This window comes from Carcharodon carcharias, chromosome 12 (genome assembly GCF_017639515.1).
Source record: "Carcharodon carcharias isolate sCarCar2 chromosome 12, sCarCar2.pri, whole genome shotgun sequence".
NCBI lineage: Eukaryota > Metazoa > Chordata > Chondrichthyes > Lamniformes > Lamnidae > Carcharodon > Carcharodon carcharias.
Genome location: NC_054478.1, coordinates 75,663,538 through 75,689,945, shown reverse-complemented (window position 1 = coordinate 75,689,945; position 26,408 = coordinate 75,663,538). Strand labels below are relative to the sequence as shown.

The 26,408-nt window shown below is 42.4% G+C and overlaps 1 protein-coding gene across 2 annotated transcripts in view; it reads right to left on the bottom strand.

Annotated features, from left to right (window-relative positions):
* Positions 1-26,408, bottom strand: part of kalrna (kalirin RhoGEF kinase a) — a 1,007,899-nt gene that overhangs the window by 39,431 nt on the left and 942,060 nt on the right. For both annotated transcript variants that reach the window (XM_041200492.1, XM_041200491.1), the window contains 4 exons: positions 22,661-22,905; positions 17,804-18,051; positions 16,415-16,550; positions 15,054-15,113 (listed from right to left, as the gene is read on the bottom strand). In XM_041200492.1, coding sequence (XP_041056426.1) covers positions 15,054-15,113; positions 16,415-16,550; positions 17,804-18,051; positions 22,661-22,905 — 689 coding nt within the window. The remainder of the gene's footprint in view (positions 1-15,053; positions 15,114-16,414; positions 16,551-17,803; positions 18,052-22,660; positions 22,906-26,408) is intronic.

Genomic DNA, 26,408 nt, shown 5'->3' with positions numbered 1-26,408 from the left:
AGAGGAAGCAAGAGTTTTGGATGACTGCCATTTTACACAATGTATAATGTGGCCAGTAGTGCTTTGAACTAGTCAAGCCTAGAGCGAACAAAGACATAGATCACGCAAATGCTCAGACTGAGAAAATAAATGCACACATGGCATTTACATTTTCTGGCAAGTTATCAATTCTTGATATTTGAACTGAACAGTTTGGCCTAACCATTTTGTTCTGGTTTTTATCCTCCAAATCAGCAGTACTCCTGATCAAAACTGTCTGCTCTATTCTCATATCTTTTATTTATTTTTCCTTCAGCCACCTATCTTACTTATTCTTAAATGTTGGCATGGTATTTGCTAAAAAGAAAGACTTGCAATTATATAGCATATTTCACGACCATCGGATGTCTCAAAGCTGTCATTTCATTTTATTCTTCGTCTCATCCGACCTTAACAAGAACCTTTTTCTCTTCCTTTCAGGTGTTAAGGAACGCAAGCTCCAACAACTTATTGATACCAACGCCCATCCAGGACCCTCGACCCCACCCCATCCCTTCTTCTAATCCCAGCCCTTGCCATGTATTCACCATACCCTCTGACTTGCCCCTCTCCGATGCTGAACATTCTGTACTCAGCAAAGGACACAGTTTCATACCCTCACGCCCTCACCTCAATGAACTTCAGGCTTGGCACGATGCTGAACTCTTCTTCCACCATCTTCGTCTCCGTGCTCTCTTCTTTGGGCAGGAGTCCTCCCCCTGCCATTCAATGGATCCTTTCATCTGCCTACAGTATTCTCCCTCCACCTGGACCCTTCCCTCTGGCTCTTGCCTGCTCTTGATCTTTTCATTGAGAACTGTTGGCGTGACATTGGCCATCTCAAATTCTCTGCTTCTCTCACCCACTCTAACCTGCCTCCTTCTGAACTTGCTGCACTCCGTTCTCTTAGGTCCAACCCTGAATTTGTTATCAAATCTGCCGAAAAGGCTGGTGCTGTCGTCTGGTGTACTGACCTCTACATCGCAGAGTCAAGAGTGCCAACTCTCAGACATTTCTTCCTCTCTCCCCCTGGACCATGACCCCACTACCGAACATCAAGCCATTGTTTCCAGGACTGTCACTGACCTCATCTCCACTGGAGATCTTTCCTCCACAGCTTCCAAACTCATAGGCCAGGATTTTCCAGTTGTTGGGTGGGCTCGGCGGGGGAGAGCAGGAGTGGCTGCGAATCGGACCTCTGCCTGCGATTGGGTTGCAACTACCATTTCATGCTGGCTGGCCAATTAACAGCCAGAGCCAGTGTGAAATCGCGTGCCAAAGAGATCAGCGCTGTCTGTGTGAGGCAGTTGGGGGGAGTTGGGGGGGGTGGGGGTAGGAGGGCGAGCGAGGAAGATCATACATGCGTGCAGTAAAAGCTCCCTGAGGCATTGAGCTGCCTCAGGGAGCTCAAGCTTTTTCAATATAGAAAATAAAGAATTTAAAAATGTTAATAACATGTCCCACCATGTGATTCTGCAGGCAACTTTCCTGCAGCTGAGATCAACTCTACAGTGCTGAACAACTGGAAGTTAGGCCTCTCAAACAGGCTAATTTTCAGGCATGGGTCCTAGCAAAGAAAAACTCCACACTATGTGATACAAATTCTGGCACTCCAACTTTTAATCTCCTCTAATCAAATGAAAATATCCCTGATTTTTCAAGTCTTTCTTTGACTTATATTTCCTCATACTAGTGAATCTGCACTATTCCCTGTCAATCGCCTCAACAAGCTTCCTAAAATGTAAAATCTAAAAGTACACCCTGTAGTCAAACTGTGGCCTTACTAAAGATTTATATAAATCAAAGTTTTCCAATGTTAGCCATTAGCCACATATGGTTTTATTGGGATTTCAGATGTGGTTGATTGCACTTTAGATTAATAAATGAAAAATGAGTAATAGATAACTTTTATAAAAACAAAAAACTGCGGATGCTGGAAATCCAAAACAAAAACAGAATTACCTGGAAAAACTCAGCAGGTCTGGCAGCATCGGCGGAGAAGAAAAGAGTTGACGTTTCGAGTCCTCGTGACCCTTCGACAGAACTAGGCAAATCCCAGGAAGGGGTGAAATATAAGCTGGTTTAAGGTGGTAGGGGGGTGGGGTTGGGTGGGGGGAGAGAAGTGGAGGGGGGTGGTGTGATTGTAGGCAAAAGCAGTGATAGAAGCAGATCATCAAAAGATGTCACAGATAGCAGAACAAAAGAACACATAGGTGTTGAAGTTGGTGATATTATCTAAACGAATGTGCTAATTAAGAATGGATGGTAGGGCACTCAAGGTATAGCTCTAGATAACCCCAATAGATAACTTTTGTTGGTTTTGATTTTCCTTATGTTCAGTTGATTGAAGTTGTGACATATGCATGACTTGAATTCAGGTGGGCAATCTGACAGAACTGAGGTGATCATGGGGGTGACTACACTGATTGCTGTTCCGCATTTTGCAGAAACTTAGATCCTCTCTGTTGTGGCGAAAATGATGGAAGTGGCCAAAAATCGTGAATCTCGCCCTTGAATATGGCACTTCCCATTTTCACACATGCACAGTTTATGGAGGCAGCTGGACATTTAAATCATCAGCTGCCTCCAGTGAAGTGGGATTCTGGTAGGCTAGGAGTGTGAAACCTGAAATGTGCAGAGTAGACCAGATATGAGCAGGTCTGAACTTTGTGCATTTGTCTGGATAGCCAGGGTATCCCTTTGGAGAGGTAAGGTAGACTTTTGGACCTGGTCCTGGGACATCTTTGCGGGAGGTCAGGTCCTCTTTGTTGGAGGTCAGGTGCCCATTGGAATTGTTAAAAGTAGGCAAAAATGTGCATAAAAAAGTGCACAAACTCAGTACTGTCAAGCCCATTGGAATTGTCAACAGACCTGTCAAAAATCAACCCCGTCAAACCTGTCAGAAGCAGCTATCAAAGGGAACTGAAAAAGGGACCTCGCAAAACTGCCAGAAGTGCCTGTCAAAGAGACCTATCAAATGAAGCTGTCAGAGCTGTCAGAACAACCAGTCAAAGTGAGCTGTCAAAGGAACCTGTCAAAACTGTTACAAGTGCCTGTCAAAGGGACCTGTCAAAGAGATTTTTTTTCAATATAGTGAAGTCTGCAACAGACACATAAAATAAAGTTCTATCTCATCTCTGCGTGGGTCCTGAAGTCTGCCCATGGTGGATACTAGGTGAATTGACATGGCAGGTGTAAGGGCAAAGTATAGTGGTGGGGAGGCATGGGTTGGCACTGAGTTGGCATGGGGGTTTTAAGGGCCATTAAAGGTGGGTGGAGGGGTGTAGGCTGGCACGGAAGGTATGAGGGGTTATGGGGTGGAAGGCATGAGGTGGCATGGGTTGGCATGGATGGGGCATGGGGACTGTGTGGGAGGGATGAGGGAGTTGAGGGCTGGAGGGATGTTTGCTGTTTTAATCTTTATTTTTAAAATTTGGACAGTGCTGGGGCCCTGAGATAGGCCTTCTGCCCAGCCCATCTCTGCATCCTGCATCCTCCTCTGTTCTTCCCAGGTTGCCTGCCCCGACTTCTAATCCAGCCAGGAATGCTCCCACCTCTATGCACCTGACCCGGGAGTGAAAATCTGCCTCTGTCTCAAGTCCAGTCAGGTTACATGGAAGTGACAGCATTAAAACAGCCTGTTTGGGTTAAACAATCCATGTTTATGTTTATCCACATGAATAATAGTTTGAAACCCCTGTTTTGTTGCTTTATTAATTCATTCCTCTTTCATCCAATCACCTAGATAATTAATTTTTAATCATTGACATTGGGGAGGCATGGTGTGGTGGTATTGCTGCTAGACTAGAAATCCAGAGACCCAAGTTAATTCTCTGGGGACCTGGGTTTCAACCCCACCACGGCAGATGGCGGAATTTGAATTCAATAAAAATTTGGAATTAAAGTCTAATGATGAAACCATTGCCGATTGTTGGAAACCCCATCTGGTTCACTAATCTGCCGTCCTTACCTGGTCTGGTCTACATGTGACTCTAGACCCATAGCAATGTGGTTGACTCTTAACTGCCCTCTGAAATGGCCTAGCAAGCCACTCAGTTGTATCAAACCGCTACAAGCTCCAAAAGAAATGAAACTGTACGGACCACCCGGCATCGACCTAGGCACTGGAAATGACAATGGCAAACTCAGACCTGTCAACTCTGCAAATCCTCCTTAATAACAACTGGGGGCGAGTGCCAAAATTGGAAGCAAAGTCAAGGAACAGCCTGACATAGTCGTACTCACGGAATCATACCTTACAATGTCCCAGACATTGTGGTAGCACAGTGGTATACAGTTGGGAGGGTACTGCCCTGGGAGACCTCAACATTGACTCTGGATCCCAGGAAGTCTCATGGCATCAGGTCAAACATGGGCAAGGAAGCTTCCTCCTGATAACCATTCACTGCCACACCCCCACCTGGCCCCCATCAGCTGATGAATCAGTGCTCCCTATGTTGACCGCCATTTGGTGGAGGCACTGAGGGTGGAAGGGCGCAGAATGTATTCTGGATTGGGGACTTCAATGTCCATTACCAACAGTGACTTGATGGCACAACTGAGCTGGTCAAGTCCTAAAGGACATAACTGTTCAACTGGGTCTGTGGCCAGTGGTGAGGGAACGAACAAGAGGCAGAAACATACTTGACCTCATCCTCACCAACCTGCCTGCTGCAGATGCAGCTGTCCATGACAGTATCGGTAGGAGTGACACCACACAGTCGTTGTGGAGACGAAGTCCCACCTTCACATTGAGGATACGCTCAATGCTAAATGGGATAGATTTCGAACAGATCTAGCAACTCTGGACCGGGCAAACATGATGCATTGTGGGCCATCAGCAGCAGCAGAATTGTAGCAGAATCAACCACAATCTGTAACCTCATGGCCTTGCTTATCTCCCACTCTACCATTACCACCAAGCCAGGAGATCAACCCTGGTCCAATGAAGAGTGCAGGAGGGCATGCCAGGAGCAGCACAAGGCATACCTAAAAATACAGTGTCAACCTGGTGAAGCTACAACACAGGACTACTTGCATGCCAAATAGCATAAACAGCAAGTGATGGATAGAGTTAAGTGATTCCATAACCAACAGGTCAGATCTAAGCTTTGCAGCCCTGCCACATCCCGTCATGAATGGTGGTGGACAATTAAACAACTCACAGGAGGACACTCCACAAATATCCCCATCCTCAATGATGGGGGAGCCCAGCACATCAGTGCAAAAGATAAGGCTGAAGCATTTGCAACGATCTTCAGCCAGAAGCGCCGGGTGGATGGTCCATCTCAGCTTCCTCCAGAGGTTCCCAGCATCATAGATGCCAGTCTTCAGCTAATTCGATCCACTCCACATGGTATCAAGAAATGGCTGAAAGCACTGGATACTGCAAAGGCTATGAGCCCTGACAACATTCCGGCAGTAATACTGAAGATTTGTGCTCCAGAACTCGTCGCACCCCTAGCCAAGCTGTTCCAGTACAGCGACAACACTGGCATCTACCTGGCAATGTGAAAAATTGCCCAGGTATGTCCTGTACAAAAAAACAAGGACCAATCCAACCCGGCCAATTACCGCCCCATCAGTCTATTCTTGATCATCAGGAAAGTGATGGAAGGGGTCATCAACAGTGCTATCAAGCGGCACTTGCATACCAATAACCAGCTGACTGACGCTCAGTTTGGGTTCTGCTAAGCCAATCAGCTCCTGACCTCATTACAGCCTTGGGTCAAACATGGACCAAAGAGCTGAGAATGACTGCCCTTGACATCAAGGCAGCATTTGACCAAAAGTGGCTTAAAGGAGCCCGAACAAAACTGGAGTCAATGGGAATCAGGGGGAAAACTTTCCTCTACCTAACACAAAGGAAGATGGTTGTGGTTGTTGGAGGTCAATCATCTCAGTTCCAGGAAATCACTTTAGGAATTTGTTAGGGTAGTGTCCTAGGTTCAACCATTTTCAGCTACTTTATCAATGGCCTTCCTTCCAAAATAAGGTTAGAAGTGGGGATGCTCGTTGATGATCGCACAATGTTCAGCACCATTCGTGATTCCTCAGATACTGAAGCAGTCCATCTGCAAATGCACAAGACCTGATCAATATCCAGGCTTGGGCTGACAAGTGGCAAGTAACATTCATGCCCCATAAGTGCCAAGCAATGACCATCTCCAACAAAAGAGAATCTAACCACTGCCCCTTGATATTCAATGGCATTACCATCACTGAAACCCCATTATCAACATCCCATGGGTTTTCATTGACCAGAAACTGAAATGGACTAGCCACATAAATACTGTGGCTACTAGAGCAGGTCAGAGACTAGGAATCCTGCAGCAGAGAACTTACCTCCTGACTCCTCAAAACCTGTCCACCATCTACAAGGCACAAGTCATATGTGTGATGGAATATTTTCCACTTGCCTGGATGAGTGCAGCTCCAAAAACACTCAAGAAGCTTGACACAATCCAAGACAAAGCAGCCCACTTGATTGGCACCCCATCCACAGACATTCATTCCCTCCGCCACCAATACATAGTGGCAGCAGTGTGCACCATCTACAAGATGCACTGCAAGAATTCACCAAGGCTCCTCAGGCAGCGCCTTCCAAATTGACAGCCACTACCATATAGAAGGACAAGGGCAGCAGGCACATGGGAACACCATCATCTGGAAGTTCCCCTTCAAGCCACTCACAATTCTGACTTGGAAAAATATTGCCGTTCCTTCACTGTTGCTGGGTCAAAATCCTGGAACTCCCTCCCTAACAACACTGTGGGTGTACCTACACCACATGGACTGCAGCAGTTCAAGAAGGCAGCTCTGACCATTTTCTCAAAGGCAATTAGGGATGGGCAATAAATGCTGGTCTAGCCAGTGATGCCCACATCCCATAAATTAATTTAAAAAACTCGCCTTCAATCTCCAGCAGTGCTACCAAATTCCACAGCCTCACACCTTAAACTAATAGTTTCTCTTGTTCTCTGCCCTATTTCTCTGAAATTTATTCTTATATCTACACCTCGTCATTCTAGATTCTTCGAGCAAGGGGAACAGAGTGCTCCTATCCACTCTTCATAATCATAAACAACTCTTTTAAATCAGTCCTTAATCTCCTCTGTTCTTTATATTTCCTCACATTAGGCAGTATCCTAGTAAATCTGCATCTATCCTTATTACTTGATGCCTTTCATGTAGTGTGGAGTCCAAAACTGAACATAGTACTCGGATTGTGGTCTTGCTAAGGTTTTACACGGATTCACCATTGCATCTTGACACTTATATTCCACTTACCATAAAAGACAGTAAATGCTATTTTGGTGAAAAGTGAAAACAGGCACTGGATAGATGCTAAGTTAATGTGGTGCGCCTGTTTGAAAGTCTGGCTTCAACATTCAATTTTGATCCCAATTGTTGATTATCATAACTCGGATTTGTATAGAGGTGCTAAAACCGAGACCTGCAGGTTTAATAGTCAAGTGCTGATTTGAAGCAATTTTCAAGAAGCAGTTTTTGTGGGCTCCACACACCTACTTTCACTGAAGGTGTGTGCTAGCTGGCACACAGAGCAGGGTTCAGGATGGCTCACAGACCAAGTAGGTGGGCGTACAAGTTCTCGGACTTGGGGAAGGAGTCTACCTCATCCTTCTGTCCCTCTCTCCTGTGGCAGCTACTGCTGCTCTGCCTGGCCTGATCTACTCCTCAGAATTCCCTCTATAGGCCAATGGGGATCCTAGCAAGATGCCCATGAGCGAGCATTTCCTTTCTCCTGGTGATCCTTAAGGTGCCCAATAAAGTACAGAAGCACAACAGTTGCTATTTTAGATGAAGCCCTCAAAAAAAATCCAGAATAAGTATTGACAGAGTCTTGACAAAGTTTCCTCTGAGATCTACTGATGTGTTTCAATATCTTCTTCAAACCTCCAGGAGCAAGTAAACATTGAAAGATGATGTACCTTTAAATAGAGCTCAAAATCGTCAGCAACAACTTGTTTACTCTCAATTAGCTAGTCACTGTAAGGAGGGGGTGTTGCGTCAAGCACTATCCACCAAAATGCCATGCAGCCTCATTAATGAGTATTAGCAGGCAATTTAAGTGGCCATCAGCCCCTTAATAATCCTCCAGGGGGCCGTTCTTAGCTCAAGCTCCATTCCTTTAACAAGATGGTAATTGCACTAAAAATGTGCTAAAATAGCTTTTCAGCTCAAGAACGCATCTTGGTCACCTTGAAAGTTCTTTGGCACAAGAAAGAGTTGTCAAAAATCATCCCCTGTATCAACTAGTTTTTGTTTTAATGGCCTTATCTATTGAGATTTCACTTATAATGTCTTATGAACCTGAACTCAAAAATGCCTCTGCTCTTCCACCTCACTCAACTTTCTCCAATTCAAAAATAACTTTTAGCCAAAATGTTCCACCTCATATTAGTTGCTGAAATCTACCTGTCCCTATTTTTGCTAATTTTGTCACCTTCTCAATATATTCTTGCAGTTTCCTTTTGTCCTCACCTACTCTGCCTAACTTTGTCTGCAAATTTGGACACTACTCCCTCTAGCCATATATGAAAATCATTGATACTGAACTGAAGTCATCTTAGAACAGAATCCTTTAGGACACCAGTATCTATTTCCCACCATTCTGAGGAACTGCACCTAGCTCCTGCCCTCTGGTGCGCCTCTGACAGTGGCAGTGGCAGCAGGAGACAGAGAATATCTACCCTTAAATAAATTATATCACTGTGCATTGAGGTTTCCATATGAAAAACACAAGGTGGCACTATTGCATAATTTATCACATACCAAGCCAACTGGTGAATTTTATTAAAAACAAAAACAGAAATACCTGCAAAAACTCAGCAGGTCTGGCAGCATCAGTGGAGAAGAGCAAAGTTGATGTTTCGAGTCCTCATGACCCTTCAGCAGAACCCTTCTGTTGAAGGGTCATGAGGACTCAAAATGTCAACTTTGCTCTTCTCCGCCAATGCTGCCAGACCCGCTGAGTTTTTCCAGGTATTTCTGTTTTTGTTCTGGATTTCCAGCATCCGCAGTTTTTTGTTTTTATCTCTGGTGAATTTTATTATTGACCTCAGGATGTCCTAAAGCACATCACAGTTAATTAAACACTTTCAAAGGGTCGTAAGTAGCCAATTTGGGCACAGCAAGGACCCACAAACAGCAATGCGACAAATAACTAGAGTGAGGAGAAATCGGTCGTCCTTGCCCCAATTTCTCCACTGAAAACAGACAAAAGGGACGGATTGCAGGGCAAAACATCCCACTGCTGGTTCCTGATCAGCTCCTTCGTGACCACTTCTCCAAATTCCTTTCCCAAAGTGGCTCTACATTCAATGTAGCTTCACCTTTGAGCTGAATGGGAGGCTTTCTGAGGTCCATTTGGACTTCAGACCTCAGCATGCAGGGATCGTTGTCTGTGCCCAGTTCATGCCAAGCTGGGGCAACTCAATTTCTCCCTTCAGATCTCTCGAGTGCGACTTGAACCCACAACTTCCTAAATCAGAGGCAGCCAAGGCTAACACGTAACAGAAGGCCATGAAAGTCTGCAAAATTGGATAGATCCTGGCAAATTTTCTTTGCAGATGAACCTGGTTTTCCAGAGCTGTGTGGTACTCTTAATCTCAACCTAAATCACATCCACAACCAGTAACCAGTGGTACTTCACTCTGGTGTTTTCTTATGCAGAATGATTTCTTGAGACACAACCCAAGTTTGTAAAAACAACATGGCACTGCTGAATGATTTCCCCCAAAGGTAAAATTGGCTTTGTGTAAAAAAAAAATCATACCATAATGTTTTACTGATATCTTGTGACATTATGTCTATGCAATGCTATACATTTAGTCAATCTGGAAACATGCTGGACATATCCCTTCAAGTCATTAGTGAAATGAAGAAAACCAGAAAAACCAGGCTAACTCAAGACCTGCCTCAACACACTCACATTTTAAATTATATTTAATATCAGAAAGCATACAATTGGTTAGATATATAAATATAATTTGCATGGCTTCAAATCTTTAAAGTAATAAAACATCTTGAGGCTCAGAAAGATGGAATGAATAGTATAGGATATAGAAGAGTGGGCTAAAAACAGTCAGAAACATAAGTTTTGAAGAAATTTTAAAAACCTACAGGAAAGTCTAAAAACAGTATTAAGGTAGTGTCAAAGAGTTGGGACAACGTTCTATCACCAAAATTGACACCAGAGGTAGGGAGAGGGTTGGGGGGGTGAGTGTGTGTGTGGTGGGGGGGGTGGTTTACTAGGACTTCACGGCAATTTTGATGTTGAAGACAGTAAAACGAGTGTTGGGAGGCTGAGTGGCAGGTATTGCAGAAATGGGGTGGGCGTTGGTGGAAATTGAGAACATGAATTTTCAATTCAATGGTTTGAAGGACAGAGTTTCAGTGGAGTTGAGGGTGATGGGTGAGAGTCAAGGGTGCAGTTGGAAAAATTTTGTTTAAGAGTTTCAGAATAGGTATTAAAAAGTAATAAATTAAGTTGAATCTTGAGTAATGCAGTAAGGTTTCCAGTAATGAAGGAGATGAAATGGGGCAAATGCAGGCAATGGCTAGGAATTTACAGGGCAGTAGTGGCCTTGTCTACTGGCCTGAAAGTTGGGGCCAAGTCCATCTCGGCTGGTTAGGGGAGCCCTGACCCAATTTTATAAAGGCCTGTTGTCAGAGCTCCTGCTCCTTTAAGGGCGAGATCCCACCTCCCAAGAGCTGTTGGCAAATTGGAGGTCGGCAGCTCTTCAACCCCAATAGCGTCACTGGGAATGATGGCTACTGCTAGGACTGCAACCCTGCAGCAGCAGCATTGATAGAAGAGCCGCAGAACCCAGCTGAGTGAGGGGGTCATTAGTAAGGCCATGGGACTGCTGCCAAGGGGTTGCCCCTTGCTGTCAGGTTTTCCTCTGTGGATCACAGGGTGTCCGATCAGGAGGGCCCCCACTCCCTGAGCCTGCAAGGCAGTCTGCCCACATGACAAAGGGCAGCCCTCCTCTACCCCCCACCCCCCACCCCCACCCCCACCCCCACCCCCTCCCATCCCCCCGCCCACTGCTGCTAAAATACCAGTGGCGGCATGAAGAAGCCTTTATGTAGTCTTAGTTGGCTATTTAAGGACCTGAATTGACCTTAGGATGGGAGGGCCATCCACCACCATCCAAAATGATAGCGGTGGCAGGAAGGCAACGGGCACATCTCCTCCTGCCATCCCACCTGACTTTTCACTCCTCTGCCTCTCAGCCACTCCCTGAGACCCCGTAAAATCCCAGCCAATGTCTCCAATATATACTGACTTGGTGATGGATGGGATATGGGATTTGAAACTCAGAATTGAATGGGGCATGGAGACTCTGCACCATATGGTTCAGCCTGGCAGAGGCTAGAGCAGTAGTTATTGCTGGAGTTATGACAGTTCCATTGGGGCATTAAAGAAAAAGAGTGAATTTGCTTTTGCATAATACCTCTTCACATCCTTGGAAAATCTATGAGTACTCAATAATCAATGGATTATTTTGAATTGCAGTTACTGATATTATTTAGGCCATTGTGGCTGTCAAGGAACCATAATTTTGCAAATTGAATGACTGATCAGATAATATGTTTCATTGTCTTTTGGATTAGAACCAGGGGTGAGCAGTGCCACAAAAGGTGATGAAGTGAGTTACTGTGTCAAAAACCATCATGGTCAAGAAAGGGCAGTGCATCAGGGTTGCAATCATAGAGGATGTTATTAGTGATTTTTACATGGATAGTTTTGACATGGTGTGGAGAATATGAATCTGGTGAGAGTTGGCGAGGAAGTGGTTGGACAATTTGCAGCACCTGTCATTAAGAAAAGTCTGGAATTGCCAAGGGTAGAAGAATTCAGCCACATGGGTTTAAAACCTAAAATGGCCTATGAGTCCAATATGGCATGCATGCGCTCATATTGTACCGGAAGTGCACCATCTGCCATACTGATTAAAAATGCTCAGAAGTTATCCAGGGCCTGCACCTGATACTGAGGTGGCAGGTCCACTGGATTTGCAGATTGAGGGCATCATGCCTGCTTCAGGCCCCTTTACTAAACTGGATAGCAAATGACCCCATTTATGTGCAGTTTGTGCAATATCCAGTTTCTTTATTAAAAAAAAAACTGTGGATGCTGGAAATCCAAAACAAAAACAGAATTACCTAGAAAAACTCAGCAGGTCTGGCAGCATCGGCGGAGAAGAAAAAAGTTGACGTTTCGAGTCCTCATGACCCTTCAACAGAACTGAGTAAAATTAGGAGAGGGGTGAAATATAAATTGGTTTAAGGTGGTGGGAGGGAGAGGAGTGGGGGGGTGGGGTGGTTGTAGGGACAAGCAAGCAGTGATAGGAGCAGATAATCAAAAGATGTCATAGACAAAAGAACAAAGAGGTGTTGAAGGTGGTGATATTATCTAAATGAATGTGCTAATTAAGAATGGATGGCAGGACACACAAGGTACAGCTCTAGTGGGGGTGGGGTGGAATAAGACTAACAGGGCATAAAAGGTATAGATTTTAAAAATAATGGAAATAGGTGGGAAAAGAAAAATCTATATAAATTATTGAAAAAAACAAAAGGGAGGGGGAAGAAACGCAAATGGGGTGGGGATGGAGGAGGGAGTTCAAGATCTAAAGTTGTTGAATTCAATATTCAGTCCGGAAGGCTGTAAAGTGCCTAGTCGGAAGATGAGGTGCTGTTCCTCCAGTTTGCGTTGAGCTTCACTGGAACGATGCAGCAAGCCAAGGACAGACATGTGGGCAAGAGAGCAGGGTGGAGTGTTAAAAAGGCGAGCGACAGGAAGGATTGGGTCACTCTTGTGGACAGACCGCAGGTGTTCTGCAAAGCGGTCGCCCAATTTGCGTTTGTCTCTCCAATGTAGAGGAGACTGCATTGGGAGCAACGAATGCAGTAGACTAAGTTGGGGGAAATGCAAGTGAAAAGCTGCTTCACTTGAAAGGAGTGTTTGGGGCCCTTGGATGGTGAGGAGAGAGGAAGTGAAGGGGCAGGTGTTGCATCTTTTGCGTATGCAAGTGGAGGTGCCATAGGTGGGGGTTGAGGAGCAGGGGGTGATGGAGGATTGGAGCAGGGTGTCCCGGAGGGAATGATCCCTACGGAATGCCGCCGGGGGGGTGAAGGGAAGATGTGTTTGGTGGTGGCATTATGCTGGAGTTGGTGGAAAAGACAGAGGATGATCCTTTGAATGCGGAGGCTAGTGGGGTGATAAGTGAGGACAAGGGAGACCCTATCATGTTTCTGGGAGGGAGGAGAAGGCGTGAAGGCGGATGCGTGGGAAATGGGCCAGACATGGTTGAGGGCCCTGTCAACGACCGTGGGTGGAAAACCTCGGTTAAGGAAGAAGGAGGACATGTCAGAGGAACTGTTTTTGAAGGTAGCATCATCAGAACAGATGCGATGGGGGCGAAAGAACTGAGAGAATGGGATGGAGTCCTTGCAGGAAGCGGGGTGTGAGAAGCTGTAGTCGAGGTAGCTGTGGGAGTCGGTAGGCTTGTAATGGATATTGGTGGACATTCTATCACCAGAAATTGAGATAGAGCAGTCTAGGAAGGGAAGGGAAGTGTCAGAGATGGACCAAGTGAAAATGATGGAGGGGTGGAGATTGGAAGCAAAATTAATAAATTTTTCCAGGTCCCGACGAGCCAGTTTCTTTAGGTGCTCAGCAGCTAAATCAGGGATCATTTAAAAGGAACTACTGGAGGCTTCCAACCAACAGTTTTAAGTTCTTTTTTATTTACCATCCTGCAGACCTCAGGCTTTATCTAAGCTCGTTGATTTTGCTTCCCCTGCCACCACGAGCGTGACTCTGGGTTGCCTCTGGAACTAGAAATGGTGTCCACAGCTCGGCAGTAACATCCAAGTGATGCTGGGGGACCAATTTGATGTGGCCCTGCTACCAGCCTCTTTAGCTGCTGGCACTGGAGTGGAATCACAGCCCAATTCAGGCATGATCCAATTTCGAGGCCATGGTATTCTTTTGAGTGGTCATGTCAACTGATGAGGACAGACTTGTATCAGTTGTGACAGAGCCTAAAATTTTCAGCCTTGAGTATGTGGAGATGGAATTTACATCAATGGGAGACCACAAAGGCCTTGGGGGTGGGGATGGAGGGTGAGGTGGAATAAGGATGTCATTGGCAGATTTAAATCAGCTGTAGAATGTTTGCATAGTATTTAATCGTAACAGTTTTAGTAAAATGATTACTCTTGCACTAAAATATGAATATCAATACAGGTTCTTACATATATTTTCCATTTTCCAGGACAAAATGTCACCAAATTTAAAGTAATTTCAATTAAATTACATACTGGTGGTTTTTAATAAATATAGTCAAAATATTGCCAATGTAGGTAAGCTACGTTATTACAACACCATTACTCTGGACACCCAGCTGGAATATACCCGTATCAAAAACAGACAGTTGCAGAATGAACTATTTGTCTTGTATTCTTGCCCAAGCCAATATTGAGCAAATTTAACAAATCTGTAAGAGGACTGAGACGCGAGGCTTAAACTGTTTTTCTTAATGCATAGCCTCCTGAGCAGAGTTCTTCTTGATTGAGATGATGGATTGGTAATAATGCCCATCTTCTCTACAACTGAGAAAACTAATGGACAATATCAGATACGTTCAGAATCTTTCATTGATATACTGTGGCCAGTTGCTGAGTGATAGGCTGAAGTGCGTTTGGAGGTGGTGGAAACTCAATCATTTTTCTAACTTCCTCCAAAAGGCCAAGCAGCTCATCTCCTTTTAGTGTCTGACCTATTGGTCTGGCTGAAATCAACAGTGCACCATTGAGGCTTTTACAATTCTTTATAGCACACTCATACAATTCTACAAGCAAAAAAATTAAAGTCAATAACAAAAATCCCCAACTTAAAGAAGAAAAAGCAAATTGAGGCTTGATCATCAGTGTCTTTTATCACCAATACTTAACCAGCCGACTCGTTTGAATATCACATGCAAAGCAGTTGTTACTACCTCCATACTAGTTTTAGGGTCAAGGTCATCACATTCGGATTCCTCAGAACTGTTAGACTCCTTTAGTGCAGCATGAGGGAAAAAAGAGCAAAGTTAGAATTAGGAGAGTGGTCGGTTACATTTAACTTTGAAATGCAATTCTTGACCAAAAATATGTCTAGCACATCAATAATTGAAATCATTAATCTCTTTTATGAGACGCATCAGACTTACAAAAGCTTGACATCAAAATACATCTATTCAAGAATTGAAGTTAATGAGAAAGCTTACTCTAGTTTCACACTTTCTCAAATTCTGCAACACACAATTTAACAACAGGAATTTAGAAAAATATGCACTAGCATATGGCACGATGCACTGAGCCCTTTATGAGACTGTACTCAAGTTGCCAAAAGTAGATGTCCATGTTTTCCACATGGAAATAATCTGACTTAATGCACGACAATGAAGATTAAAGCTCAATCACAGTGGATCACTATGGAAGTTCCTAGTTTGTTCTGGAGCAGTGGTACAAGAGGTCTGGGGGTGGAGACTGTGTGTTTCGGGGTGGGCGACTGCAGTCTGCTTTACAGTGAGAGGGATGCATTTTAATTGATGTTTAAAAATAGTACAACTTTAAAGAAGTTATTGAGGGAAATTTAACTGTAGAAAAATTAGAAATGACTTAAGAGATTTTTTTCAAGTTCACTCTGAGAGATGGACCTGGAAAATAACTTCAGCTGTCCAAGCAAACATTGTTTCATGCCTTGAGTGAGTTCACACTTTACACATAGTAAGATAACAGACAACAGCGTTGTTAAAAAATTAATTTATTCACAATTGCAGCAAAAGAATTATGGTACACTGTGTTCTCAGAACCTCAGACACACCCACAATCTGTGATAAACAGGAGTTCATTTAGTGACAACAAATCAGCAGCATTTTTCCTGCTAAAATTGATGTGTTTGTTTCTGATAATGTTAGTTCCAAAGGTATAAGTGTTAATAGTGGGCTGCTGAAGTAGGCTGTTGTTTAAAGGTCAAGTGGCAAGGTTTACATTTACTCAGGAACCTTTTTAAGTCCAGTGAATCTGATGTGAAATTTTCTATATTTTCACCACAATAACAGTGCTGTTCAATAGTTTTCAGCTATGATAACCTCTGTACCAGTGAATGGTTAATGCTATGAATCTCATCCATTTGCATCAAAACAAATCTGTAATTTAGAGATAATAAAAAACTCACACCACTTTAGGCAATACAAAGTTGTTGAGATAGCTTGTGTGCATTAACCATTTTGATTCTTTTGCAATAGTGAAGCATAGTACCTTGTGACTAGACCTTTACTGTATCAACACAGCTCCTAAATGTTGACTTACTCACATCAACAGAGGCTTTGTTGGTCAGAATATCCTTGGATTTACGAGCATCATTGTCAAACCTCCCTTCATTTTTCCCACTGCTCTCCTTTTCTCCACGTTTTCTCAAATGCAGTGATGTATGCCAAGAACATGACTTCCTGTTGTACCAAAAAATGCACCAAATAACTTGAATATCTTAGGCTTCTGATGGATATGGGGCCAAAAACAATCCCTTTCATTCACAAAGTTCTGGCAGCCGTCAGCAGCAAAAAACCCAGAAAAAAACAAACATAGTATGCTCTCAAAACAAAATCAACCAAGATGTCTTATTTCCATTGGCAAAAAAATAACAGGTTTAGTGACAAACAATTTCCCAAGAGTAGGAAATTTTCACTGCTTTTCTGCTGAACATCACATAATCTCACAGGATTTGAGCTTGTCATTTGCATTTCCTTCAACACTAATGCACATTTAACATCCTATGAGATTATGAAGTATACAGGCTGAAAATGGCAGAAGGTGTTGGTAGAAAGAGAAGAATGTTTCACCAAAATCAATGGTTAAAATGTGATACTGATTATTGGCCACCTGTGATAAAATCTGAAGCTAAAAGTAGGCAAAGTGTGCAAGTAAACCCTAAACATTATCAGTTCAAGGAATGCGTGCTTTAGGGTGTAACAATTACAAGTCTGTACAAATGTTGCACCTCTAATCAATGCACTTTAGAATTTAGCAGAACAGTTTTTACCATCTTACTTAATTAAAACATGCTCATATTCAAGACTTATTTTACATACTTAAAATACATTTATTATTAGTTACATTACAGGTACAACGAATAGCATTCTGACTATATTGCACAACCTGACTTTATTTATATGGGCATATTAAATAGTGCAAAATATTTTTGTACAGGAATGTATTAGGAGGAGTCCTGGCAAAACAAAAAAAGTAGTTTTTTTACAATATACTGTCAATAACTTTGAAACAAAAAGAAAATTTTGAAAAAAAATACATGCTGTACAAATTGCCATAGACAACAAAAAAATCTCTCCATCTGGAGGAATTAGGCCTCAGTTCAGCATTAGGCCTGATGCCAAATGATTATAAAAGTCAAAACAAACATATTAGTAACACAACATAAATATACTTTCAGTCCAGTCATTTCCACATTATTGTAGTGAGTGTTAAAAGGAAAACATGCCATAACTGCATATTTTTCACTTGTATTACAAATATTAACAGAAAAATGGAGCTGCCAGACATGGCTCCTCTATGTTGAAGATCCAGCATTCACTGGGTACTTCTGAAGTTTGTTCCAACAGCCTTGTGGATAAACTCAGGAGGGAAAACCCGCCATCTTTTTCTTTACATCCACACACTGCTTCGAGGGCAGCCACCTGGCACTTACTTGATGCTTCCTTCGTCAGTCCCTGTGGAGTAGTCATTGGTGTAACTCAGGATATAGCCTGGAATCCACCCTTCAGCAGCGGGGGAGTGTTCATTTGCAGGCCGGTACACGAGGAACATGTTTTGTTGGTTAATGGCAAGGACCTGAACCACCTCTCCCTGAAACACGCAGATCTCATTCTCTTTCACTGCACCATAATCTTGAGTGACCAACATGGTAGAGGTCCCATTGCATCCAGCAGCGTTGTTCTGTGCAAAGCAAACAGCATCCAATTAGAATTCACTGTCTGCATTCACATTCCGAAAGCCTGTCAGAGATTAGAAGAGGATTGTGATTTTCTAATGTCGATCTTCAGGAAAGCTGGTTTAAAAATCAGTCCACAAAATGAGAGAAATAGAATGCTTAAGTCTACTTTTTGTCCTCACTAACATTACTGGTAGCTTGGTTTGGATCTGAGATACTGAAGTAGCGTTGTAGAACACAATGGGGACACATGTCCTTCATGTGATTTGTATATGAAATGGTAAAACCATCTATAAGGGGTTTACTAAATGTGGTGCATAGACAAAATATTCCCAATACAGGTGTATTGAGTTAACTGAGTCATCTAATTATCCTGTGATGCCAACACTAAGGGTGAGATTTTCCGTATCCGCCCGCCGCCGGGATCTTACGGTCCTGTCACAAGCCAATGGACTTCTGACGGCAGCGGGTCCCATCCACAACAGGGCAGGAAAATCCCGGCCTGTATTTGTTTCACTTATCTACAAATTTTGAGCGGAGGCGGTATTGTCATTGGACTAGTAACCAAGAGACCCAGGGTAATGTGGGGAGATATAGGGAGACGGCAGATGGTGGAATTTGAATTCAGTATAAATCTGGAATTAAAATTAATGATGACTATGAAACTATTGTTGTAAAAACCCATCTGGTTCACTGATGCCCTGCAGTGGTCCAAGAAGGCAGCTCACCACCATCTTCTCAAGGGCAATTAGGGATGGGCAATGAAGTCTGGCCCAGCCAGTGACACCCACTTCCCAGGAATGAATAAAAAAAATCTGTTGTTCAGCATTATGAAGAGTTGCCATGTTTCTACCATTTTATTGTCATATTGTACATTTGGTGGATTGATTTTGGGTGTCCATGTTAATCGCTTTAATCTTCTTGTTGAAACAAACACCATTTCAGCAGGTTACACTTGTTTATAAAATTTCCATTTCACTTAAAGAGTTGATTGTTCTAGCTCCTTTTCATATTCCCAAAGAAGAATGAGTGAGAATTTTCCTGAAACGATCTATCCTGCTGCTGCCTTCTTTTTTAAAAAAATCATATGCTCATGGCCTGCACAAGATTTACACTCAGGTTTCCTGGGTCTGTTGATTTACATTCTTATAGGTGCAGTCATTGGTGTTAAACCAATGTAAAATGAGTGTAAAGAATTGAACTTCTTGGAAACTTCTGTGTAGCCTTTAATAGCTGTATACTCGCCAGTATCAGACTGAGGAACAAACAGGTAAGAAAGGAACAGTTCAACCTCACTTTTACAATAGTCAAGTACTTGATCACTCATGCACCATCTGTACCCAGAGAGCTGGAGGGCAAGGCCACATCCAAGAGAATTACACAAGACTTTACTCAGAAGATATACATAGCCCCCTTACATCAATTACTTATCTGTGCAACCTAAAAGTCCTGTCTTCCACTTTAATAGTCTACCACCTCCACGTCTCCTACTTGAACTCTCCCATGCTGCTTTGCATGCATTCTTCAACTGTTAGCCTTAATCTCATTTACTGTATGCTCTTGCAGTCTTAAATTGGCTACAAAGGCTCATCACCATAGGGGGTATCTCTACCTTTAAACCTCTCACCTTCTGGAGGATAAGTCCATGGGCACTCAGTCTTGCCATGGAAAATGGTGAGATCTGCAGTACCTTTCAGACACAAGTTTAGTGGCTCAATATGTAGAAGTAATGTCTTGGCATCTTTCAGGAGCACCACACAGAGAGAACTTTTAAATCACTTTTGCGGTTCCTTTAATTCTGAAGGGGTAATTCAGCTCATGGATCTCAATTAATGGATCATACTTGAGGTGAATAATGTTTGAGCAATATCATACCTACATGCAAACTTTGAGGTCAATCTCTGACAATTCGTGGCAGCTGAGGCTCTCGGGTCCATGTAGCAATATCGTGGGTGTTTTTTCTTCCTTTCAAGCACCTTTGTTGGAATCTGCAACAGATCTCCTAGCTAAGAAGTGGCCAGTGATCACTTGGTGCTCTATCTCAAAAGAAGCACTTCATGCAGCTCACCATTCTTACCTTCTACTCACCTTTCCTGCAAATCCACCTCAGTAACATAGAAGCACAATAGGAAGAAAATGATGATGAAAATGAAGAGGAAGATCAGGCCTTTCAGCTGCTTTGTCCTGTACCATCTTCCTCTGCTCTGCCTTCTCCAACTTAATATCTGAATCATACTTGCTTCTTTTCTCCAAGGCACCAGCTCAAAAGACATTCACCGAGGGATAATTAGATAGTGATAGCAAGGATGCAGCAATGAGTGATCCACAGGGCACGATGGAGCCAGAGATTTGGGTATGGATGTGCTAGCATCCCAGTGGAGGCTGAGTAAAAGGGTGCCTTTGAGTCATGGACTTTTCAATTCATGGATCCCACTTGAGATGAATGTTTGAGCAATATCTTACCTAAATGCAGGCTTTGAGGTCAATCTCTGACAATTCATGGCAGCTGAGACTCTCGGGTCCATGTAGCAATTACATGGGTGCTTTTTCTTCCTTTCAGGCACCTTTACTGGAATCTGCAACAGATCTCCTAGCTAAGAAGTGACCAGTGATCAGTTGGTGCTCTATCTCAAAAGAAGCACCTACTGCAGCTCTGGAGGTAGTAGGGACAGAATGTAGTTACAGTGTTAATCATGGCTTCCAGAGTTAGCAGCTGCTTTGTGTCAGTGTTCTAAGGATCTGATAGCTAGTACTAGACCAGACATCATTAAAGCCGGTGGTCTAAAGCAATGGCTGGTATTTAACACAGCACATATGCCAGGTTTCCAGCTTTGCACCTCAGAGCACCATGCCAGTAGAATGTGGAAGGCAGGCTGCCAGGAGTCATGCCCTTAGCTGCAGCTTGCAGTGGCACCTTGCCAGGAACAAGCTTCCATGAGGCAAGTTCTCTCAGTCCATGAGCATTTTGTGAAGCATGAGCAGCCAACTAACCAGTTCTTAGACAGCACCTGGAAGAAGCAGAAAAATAGTTGCAAAATGCAAATATGGCACCCATGGGTGGTATAGTGTTTTTAAAAAAGGTAGATTGTGTGCACATTGAAATTTATGGTAATAAAATGGAATATGCATTGACATGACACTTCGTTATTAATGCAGGTCAGAATCATATAGGACAGTGTGCACTTATGTGGCATGATGTCTTCACTGAGGTGATGATGGTTGGCATGGTCCTGCAAGGGGAAAAAGGGCTGTTGTGATATGGTAGTATCATGCATAATAGTTTGAGGAAATGTCTCTTTATTTGAAAGTGAAGGGGAAGGAGGTAAGACAGTGTTGTCAGTGGTACACCGTGATCCACAAAGAGAAGACTTCAGTGATGACATGTGCCATAATATCGCCTAAGTATATGCTGCTGATCCTCCTTTGCTTTATCCTATGGTGCTCCCTGTCCTCTTCAATGATAATGTATTAGAGGGGTATGCCATAGAGAAAGTTGTGCCCTGACTGTAAATTAAGGTGCAAAAATCTTCCATTAGGTTGATAGATTCAGAGGCAGTAAGAGGCAAATCACAGGTTTTTGTATAGAAAAATGTGGAAAGAAAGGTTGTAAAAAACATTATTAAACTACAGAAATTATTGCATAACATTTCCAGACATGTAAAACTCCTGTATCAGCTGATTTGGCAGCATTGCACCTCATCAATCACAGTCCAAATTGTTAGTAAAAAATCTCACCATTTCTACACCATGAATGTGCTGAATATTTACCTCCAGATGTCTTGGTAACCTTAATGTCTTGGTGTTAGAAGGCATTAGTTAATTTTCTTTGCTCCATAATATTAGTTACATATGAAGGAAGACTGCAGGATTGTGGGGTTGCCTCCTTTGTGATTTGTGTGATTGGCTCAATGCTACAGGCATTGAAGGTAAAATTACACCTTTTCTGAGCACAGTTAAACCCATTGAATAACTTAAACCAAACAATTTTAATTGTACAAGTACATTATTGAAAAAATGTGTTACCATTGAATCCAGTCAATAACATAGCAAGTCAAATAATGTAATATCTGTTAACAGTTAAATACATAAAGAAGCTTCATTGATAAAAGACTTCCATATATTTTGATTCCTCTCCATGTATCTTATGGAAGGCATGAGAATTAATTCCATCAACAGGAAAAATTATTTTGAGATAAGGTGATATGGATTGCAACTTGCAAAGATTGCACATCTTGGATGTGTGTAGTTGAGCAAGAATGCAGTAGGTCTTGATTGTCTTATATGGTGACTTCATGCATTTGTTATATAACTACCTGTAAAAATTTTCTTACAAAAATGACATGCATATTACTGATAGTGCAGCACCCACTAGAAATCAGTGATTATACTGTTATGAATGTTTGATCATTTGTGGGAAATACTGTCCACACCTTTACCTCAGAGTATTAGTCTAATGATTAGTTTGCTGGAATGATCGAATAGACAGTAGCATTGCGCAATCCTGAATAAGTTATGGAAGTTAAGAGCCCAAGCAACTTGAGCTATTGATGTGCCAGCTCCTCTGGTTAGTCACATATTATTGAAGAAGGTTGAAGGACTTTTTTGTGTAGGTACCTTGATTTGCTCGTAATTGTCTCCATACTGCTGTTCATCATCAAAGCTTGTAGTGCCATTGGAGGTAGATAGCTTTAATGCTGGTAATGATGGATTGTGAGCCGATGATTTCGGCAGCTTTTCAGACCCCACTTGGGAAGAGGACAGTGCTCTGATTTTGGGCTGGGGTATCCGGCTCGCTTGTGTTCTGGCGAAGGAATGGCTACCACTTTCTCTTTTCATGTATTCAATTGGTGATTGCAGTGCTGCAACAAAGATCAACATGTTATGGAAGGACCAAGATAATCTAGGTACAGAATAAACATGATTTGCATTATCATAAAAAATTAAAAGCTGTTGCGTAATTTTGATTCTTATTAATTTTGATCAAATAATAAGGCAACATTGTTTGGACAGTGTCATAAGTAAAGTTCTTCTGGCATTCGCAAAAGTGGCTTATGTGGCCTTTTACTAGGAAGGCCACAACGTTCAAAGGGCTGGATTTTCTGGTTAATGATGAATGAATGGCACCAGCTGTTCATTACATTTACACTTGTTACAGACTTTGTATGAGCTTTTGCCCCGGTACTTAACTGTGATTAGAAAGCCATTTGGTGCAGCACCCCCTACAGTGGATTTGGAACCTGCCAAGCACCTTAACTAATCAGATTGAAGAGTCCTTACTAAGCCATACAGAGTCTGAACCAAGTAGTGTAAACCAGGTAAAATATTTAATTTACTGTCAATTCAAGTATAGAAAGAAAAATGAAGTGAGGGAAAGAAAAATGTGATTGAGAGAGAAATGAAAGAGACAGAAAGAAAGAGTAAAAATGTTTTAAACTTCTTTAAAAAAAATCCAATAATTAAAAGCAGAAGGAATGAAGCTCCATACTTATAAAAGTAAACTTTCAGTGCCATTGATGTTGCTTAGCTATACTTAAGACCAATCATGCTGTTAAAAATTTACTTACCCTGGACTGGGCTAGCTCCAACTTTTTCTGACAAGTTTAATGGGTATCTATCAAGTAACGCACAGCAACTTCACATTGTTTCATACGTTTCAGTACCTGGTTTCTCGGCAGGATACCAGTACAGCAAAATTTCTGGCGAAGTAGGGCAAACCAGACAGCAACTTCTTGATTTATATGTTTAGTTCTGCATGTGCAATTGTAGGAAGTTGTTGTCTGACTTACAGTTTAATAATAATGAGGATTGGCAGTCTCACCATTACTTTTGCTCCAGGGTATAGCCCAATGTCCAGAAAAGTAGTTGCATGCTGCAACTCTTTAGCCTTCGTCCATCAGTTCCAAATTGTGCAACTGTTAATATGTATGATGTAGCAGAGCATCAAATGGTGTTTGCTGTTAATTAGACATTAGAAAACAGCCCTTTGGGAACTAAGTAAAAAGGACAACCACAGGGTACTTCCTTAACCAATTATATTTATGGATTGGAAAATAAACAGCAGAAGGAATAAAAAGGAGAGTGAATTAAAGGGAGTGAATTCAATGTCAAATCAGATACAGAAAGAAATAAATAGAGGAATGAAAAGACTGGATTAAGAAAGAGAAAAACAGAAAGGTTAAGAAAAAAGTGATTTTAAAAAAAAAAATTCTGAAACATTCAAAGCCTGAAGCAATAAGACTTCATACTGAGATTAGTTAGTTTTCAATTCCAAAGAGGGTGAATGATAGTCATTAACAGTTATCACATTGTTAAAAATTTACTTACATTTGAATGGACAAGCCCTAACTGACACCTGTAATGACAAGACTTAACTTTCTATGGCAAGTTTAATGGACAAATACAGAGGGCAGAATTTTACTGTGGTGAGTGGGGGACGGGGCCCGCTCACCAATGTGTAAAATGACGCGGGATGATGTCGGGCGGTACCCCCGACGTCACCCTGCCCCATTTAAATTTTCAGGAAGGCGGGGGCGCAACAAAATCAGCTGTGGGCCCGCCGACCTGTCAATGGCCACTTGAGGCCATTGACAGGATCAATTAAGCAATTAAAGGGCCTGCCCGTCCAACCTTAAGGTTAATCCCGGCAGCAACTAGAAAAAACATGAAACCTCATCCAGCGGCGGGATGAGGTTTCATGTAGGGTTTTAAAAATTGTAATGTCACTGATGGGTAAATGATACAGCAAGTTCAGACGAGGAGCAAATTAAAATCCTGAAGTTGCTTTATGCAGCTCTGTTAGCTTCACAAAAAAAATCTTGTCCCTTAGCCTCCCTGTTTTTCTTAAGAACTTCTGGGCTGAATTTTCCGTTCATCGGGTGGGCGGGCCTGACCCAATCACGGGTGGACGCGGAGCCGATTGCCACCAGCGATCGTGGCCGCACTGCCATTTTATGTGGGCAGGCCAATTAAGGCCCACCCAGTGTGACGTCCACCAGGAAGCGCTATGTGCTCCCTGTGCGGGTGGGGGGGAATCCCTAAAGTCAAGGGTGCAGCCTCAGGGAGATGGCCTCAACTTTTAAAAATATTAAAAATAGAGGAAAGAAAAATCCCTTACATGTCCCCTCATGAGTTGGGACATGTTCATAATCTCCATAACAACTTTATTGTAACGGTGAGCGCAATAAGGGTTGCTGTTATTTTGATGAGAAATTCTGGTCCTATATATTTTGAAAATACATAATACAACTAAGCTGTTTAGTATATGAAGAAATAGACAGTTAAATATCCAAGTTTCCAGATGAAGCTTAGTTGTGTGGCAAAGTTGAATGGGTGGGAGGAGAGATTTACAAAAGAACTTGAACATACTAAATGAATGGGCAAACTATTAAACTCCATGTATTATGTGGGAAAAAGTGAAATTATCCACTGGATCTGAGAAAAACATATCAGAATATTTTCTTAATGGCAAGAAACTGAGTAAAAAGAGTAAAAGGTACTTAGATATCCACTAAAAGCCAGTGCACAGGACAAAAAGGAATCAAAAGGCTAATGGAATGGTGATTCTTATCTCAAAGAGGGCTGGAATGCAAAGGGGAGGAAGTGATGCTTCAGTTAAATAGAACCTTGTGCAGACTGTAGCTATTGGGTATTGAATCTGAGGAAAGATTATACAGGCCTTGAAAGGGGTATGTTGCAGATTAACCAGAATGATACTAAGGCATAAAGGTTAAATTATGAGAAGCATAAACTTGGTTTGCATTGTCTTGAGTTTAACAGGTTAAGGTCTTTAAAATGATGAAGGGATCGGTTAGGGTAGATACAGAGAAACTAAATTCTCTGGTGGGGGCATCCCGAACAAGGGAGCATAATCCTGATATTAGGACATAAGCTATTTAAAATCTGGAGACTTTTTTCATGCAAAAGATCATGGAAATCTAAAACTTGCTCCTCCAAAGGCTATGGATATTGAGTCAATTGAAATTTTCAAGTCTGAGATGAATAGATTTTTGTTGGGTAATAGTCTCAAGGGATAAGGACCAAAGCTGGGTCCATAAATGGAGTTAAGGTACAGATTAGCCATGATCTAACTGAATGGTGGAACAGGCTCAAGGGGCTTAATAGTTGTATCCGTTTATTTGAAATTTGCTTAGTCGCAATTGCAGTTTTAATGGAATCATTTTTAAAATCCCATCTTTTCCCCATACTTTCAGTTGTGAAAAAATTCTCTTATTGCAATTCCCACTTATTGTAGCACACAGAAGTTCCACTTTAACAAGACTTGCCATCTTTGAACCGAAGGGTTTCACCTCTCAAACTGATTAGGTTTGGTGGTTATGTTCTAAGATGTAATAATTCTTCTCAG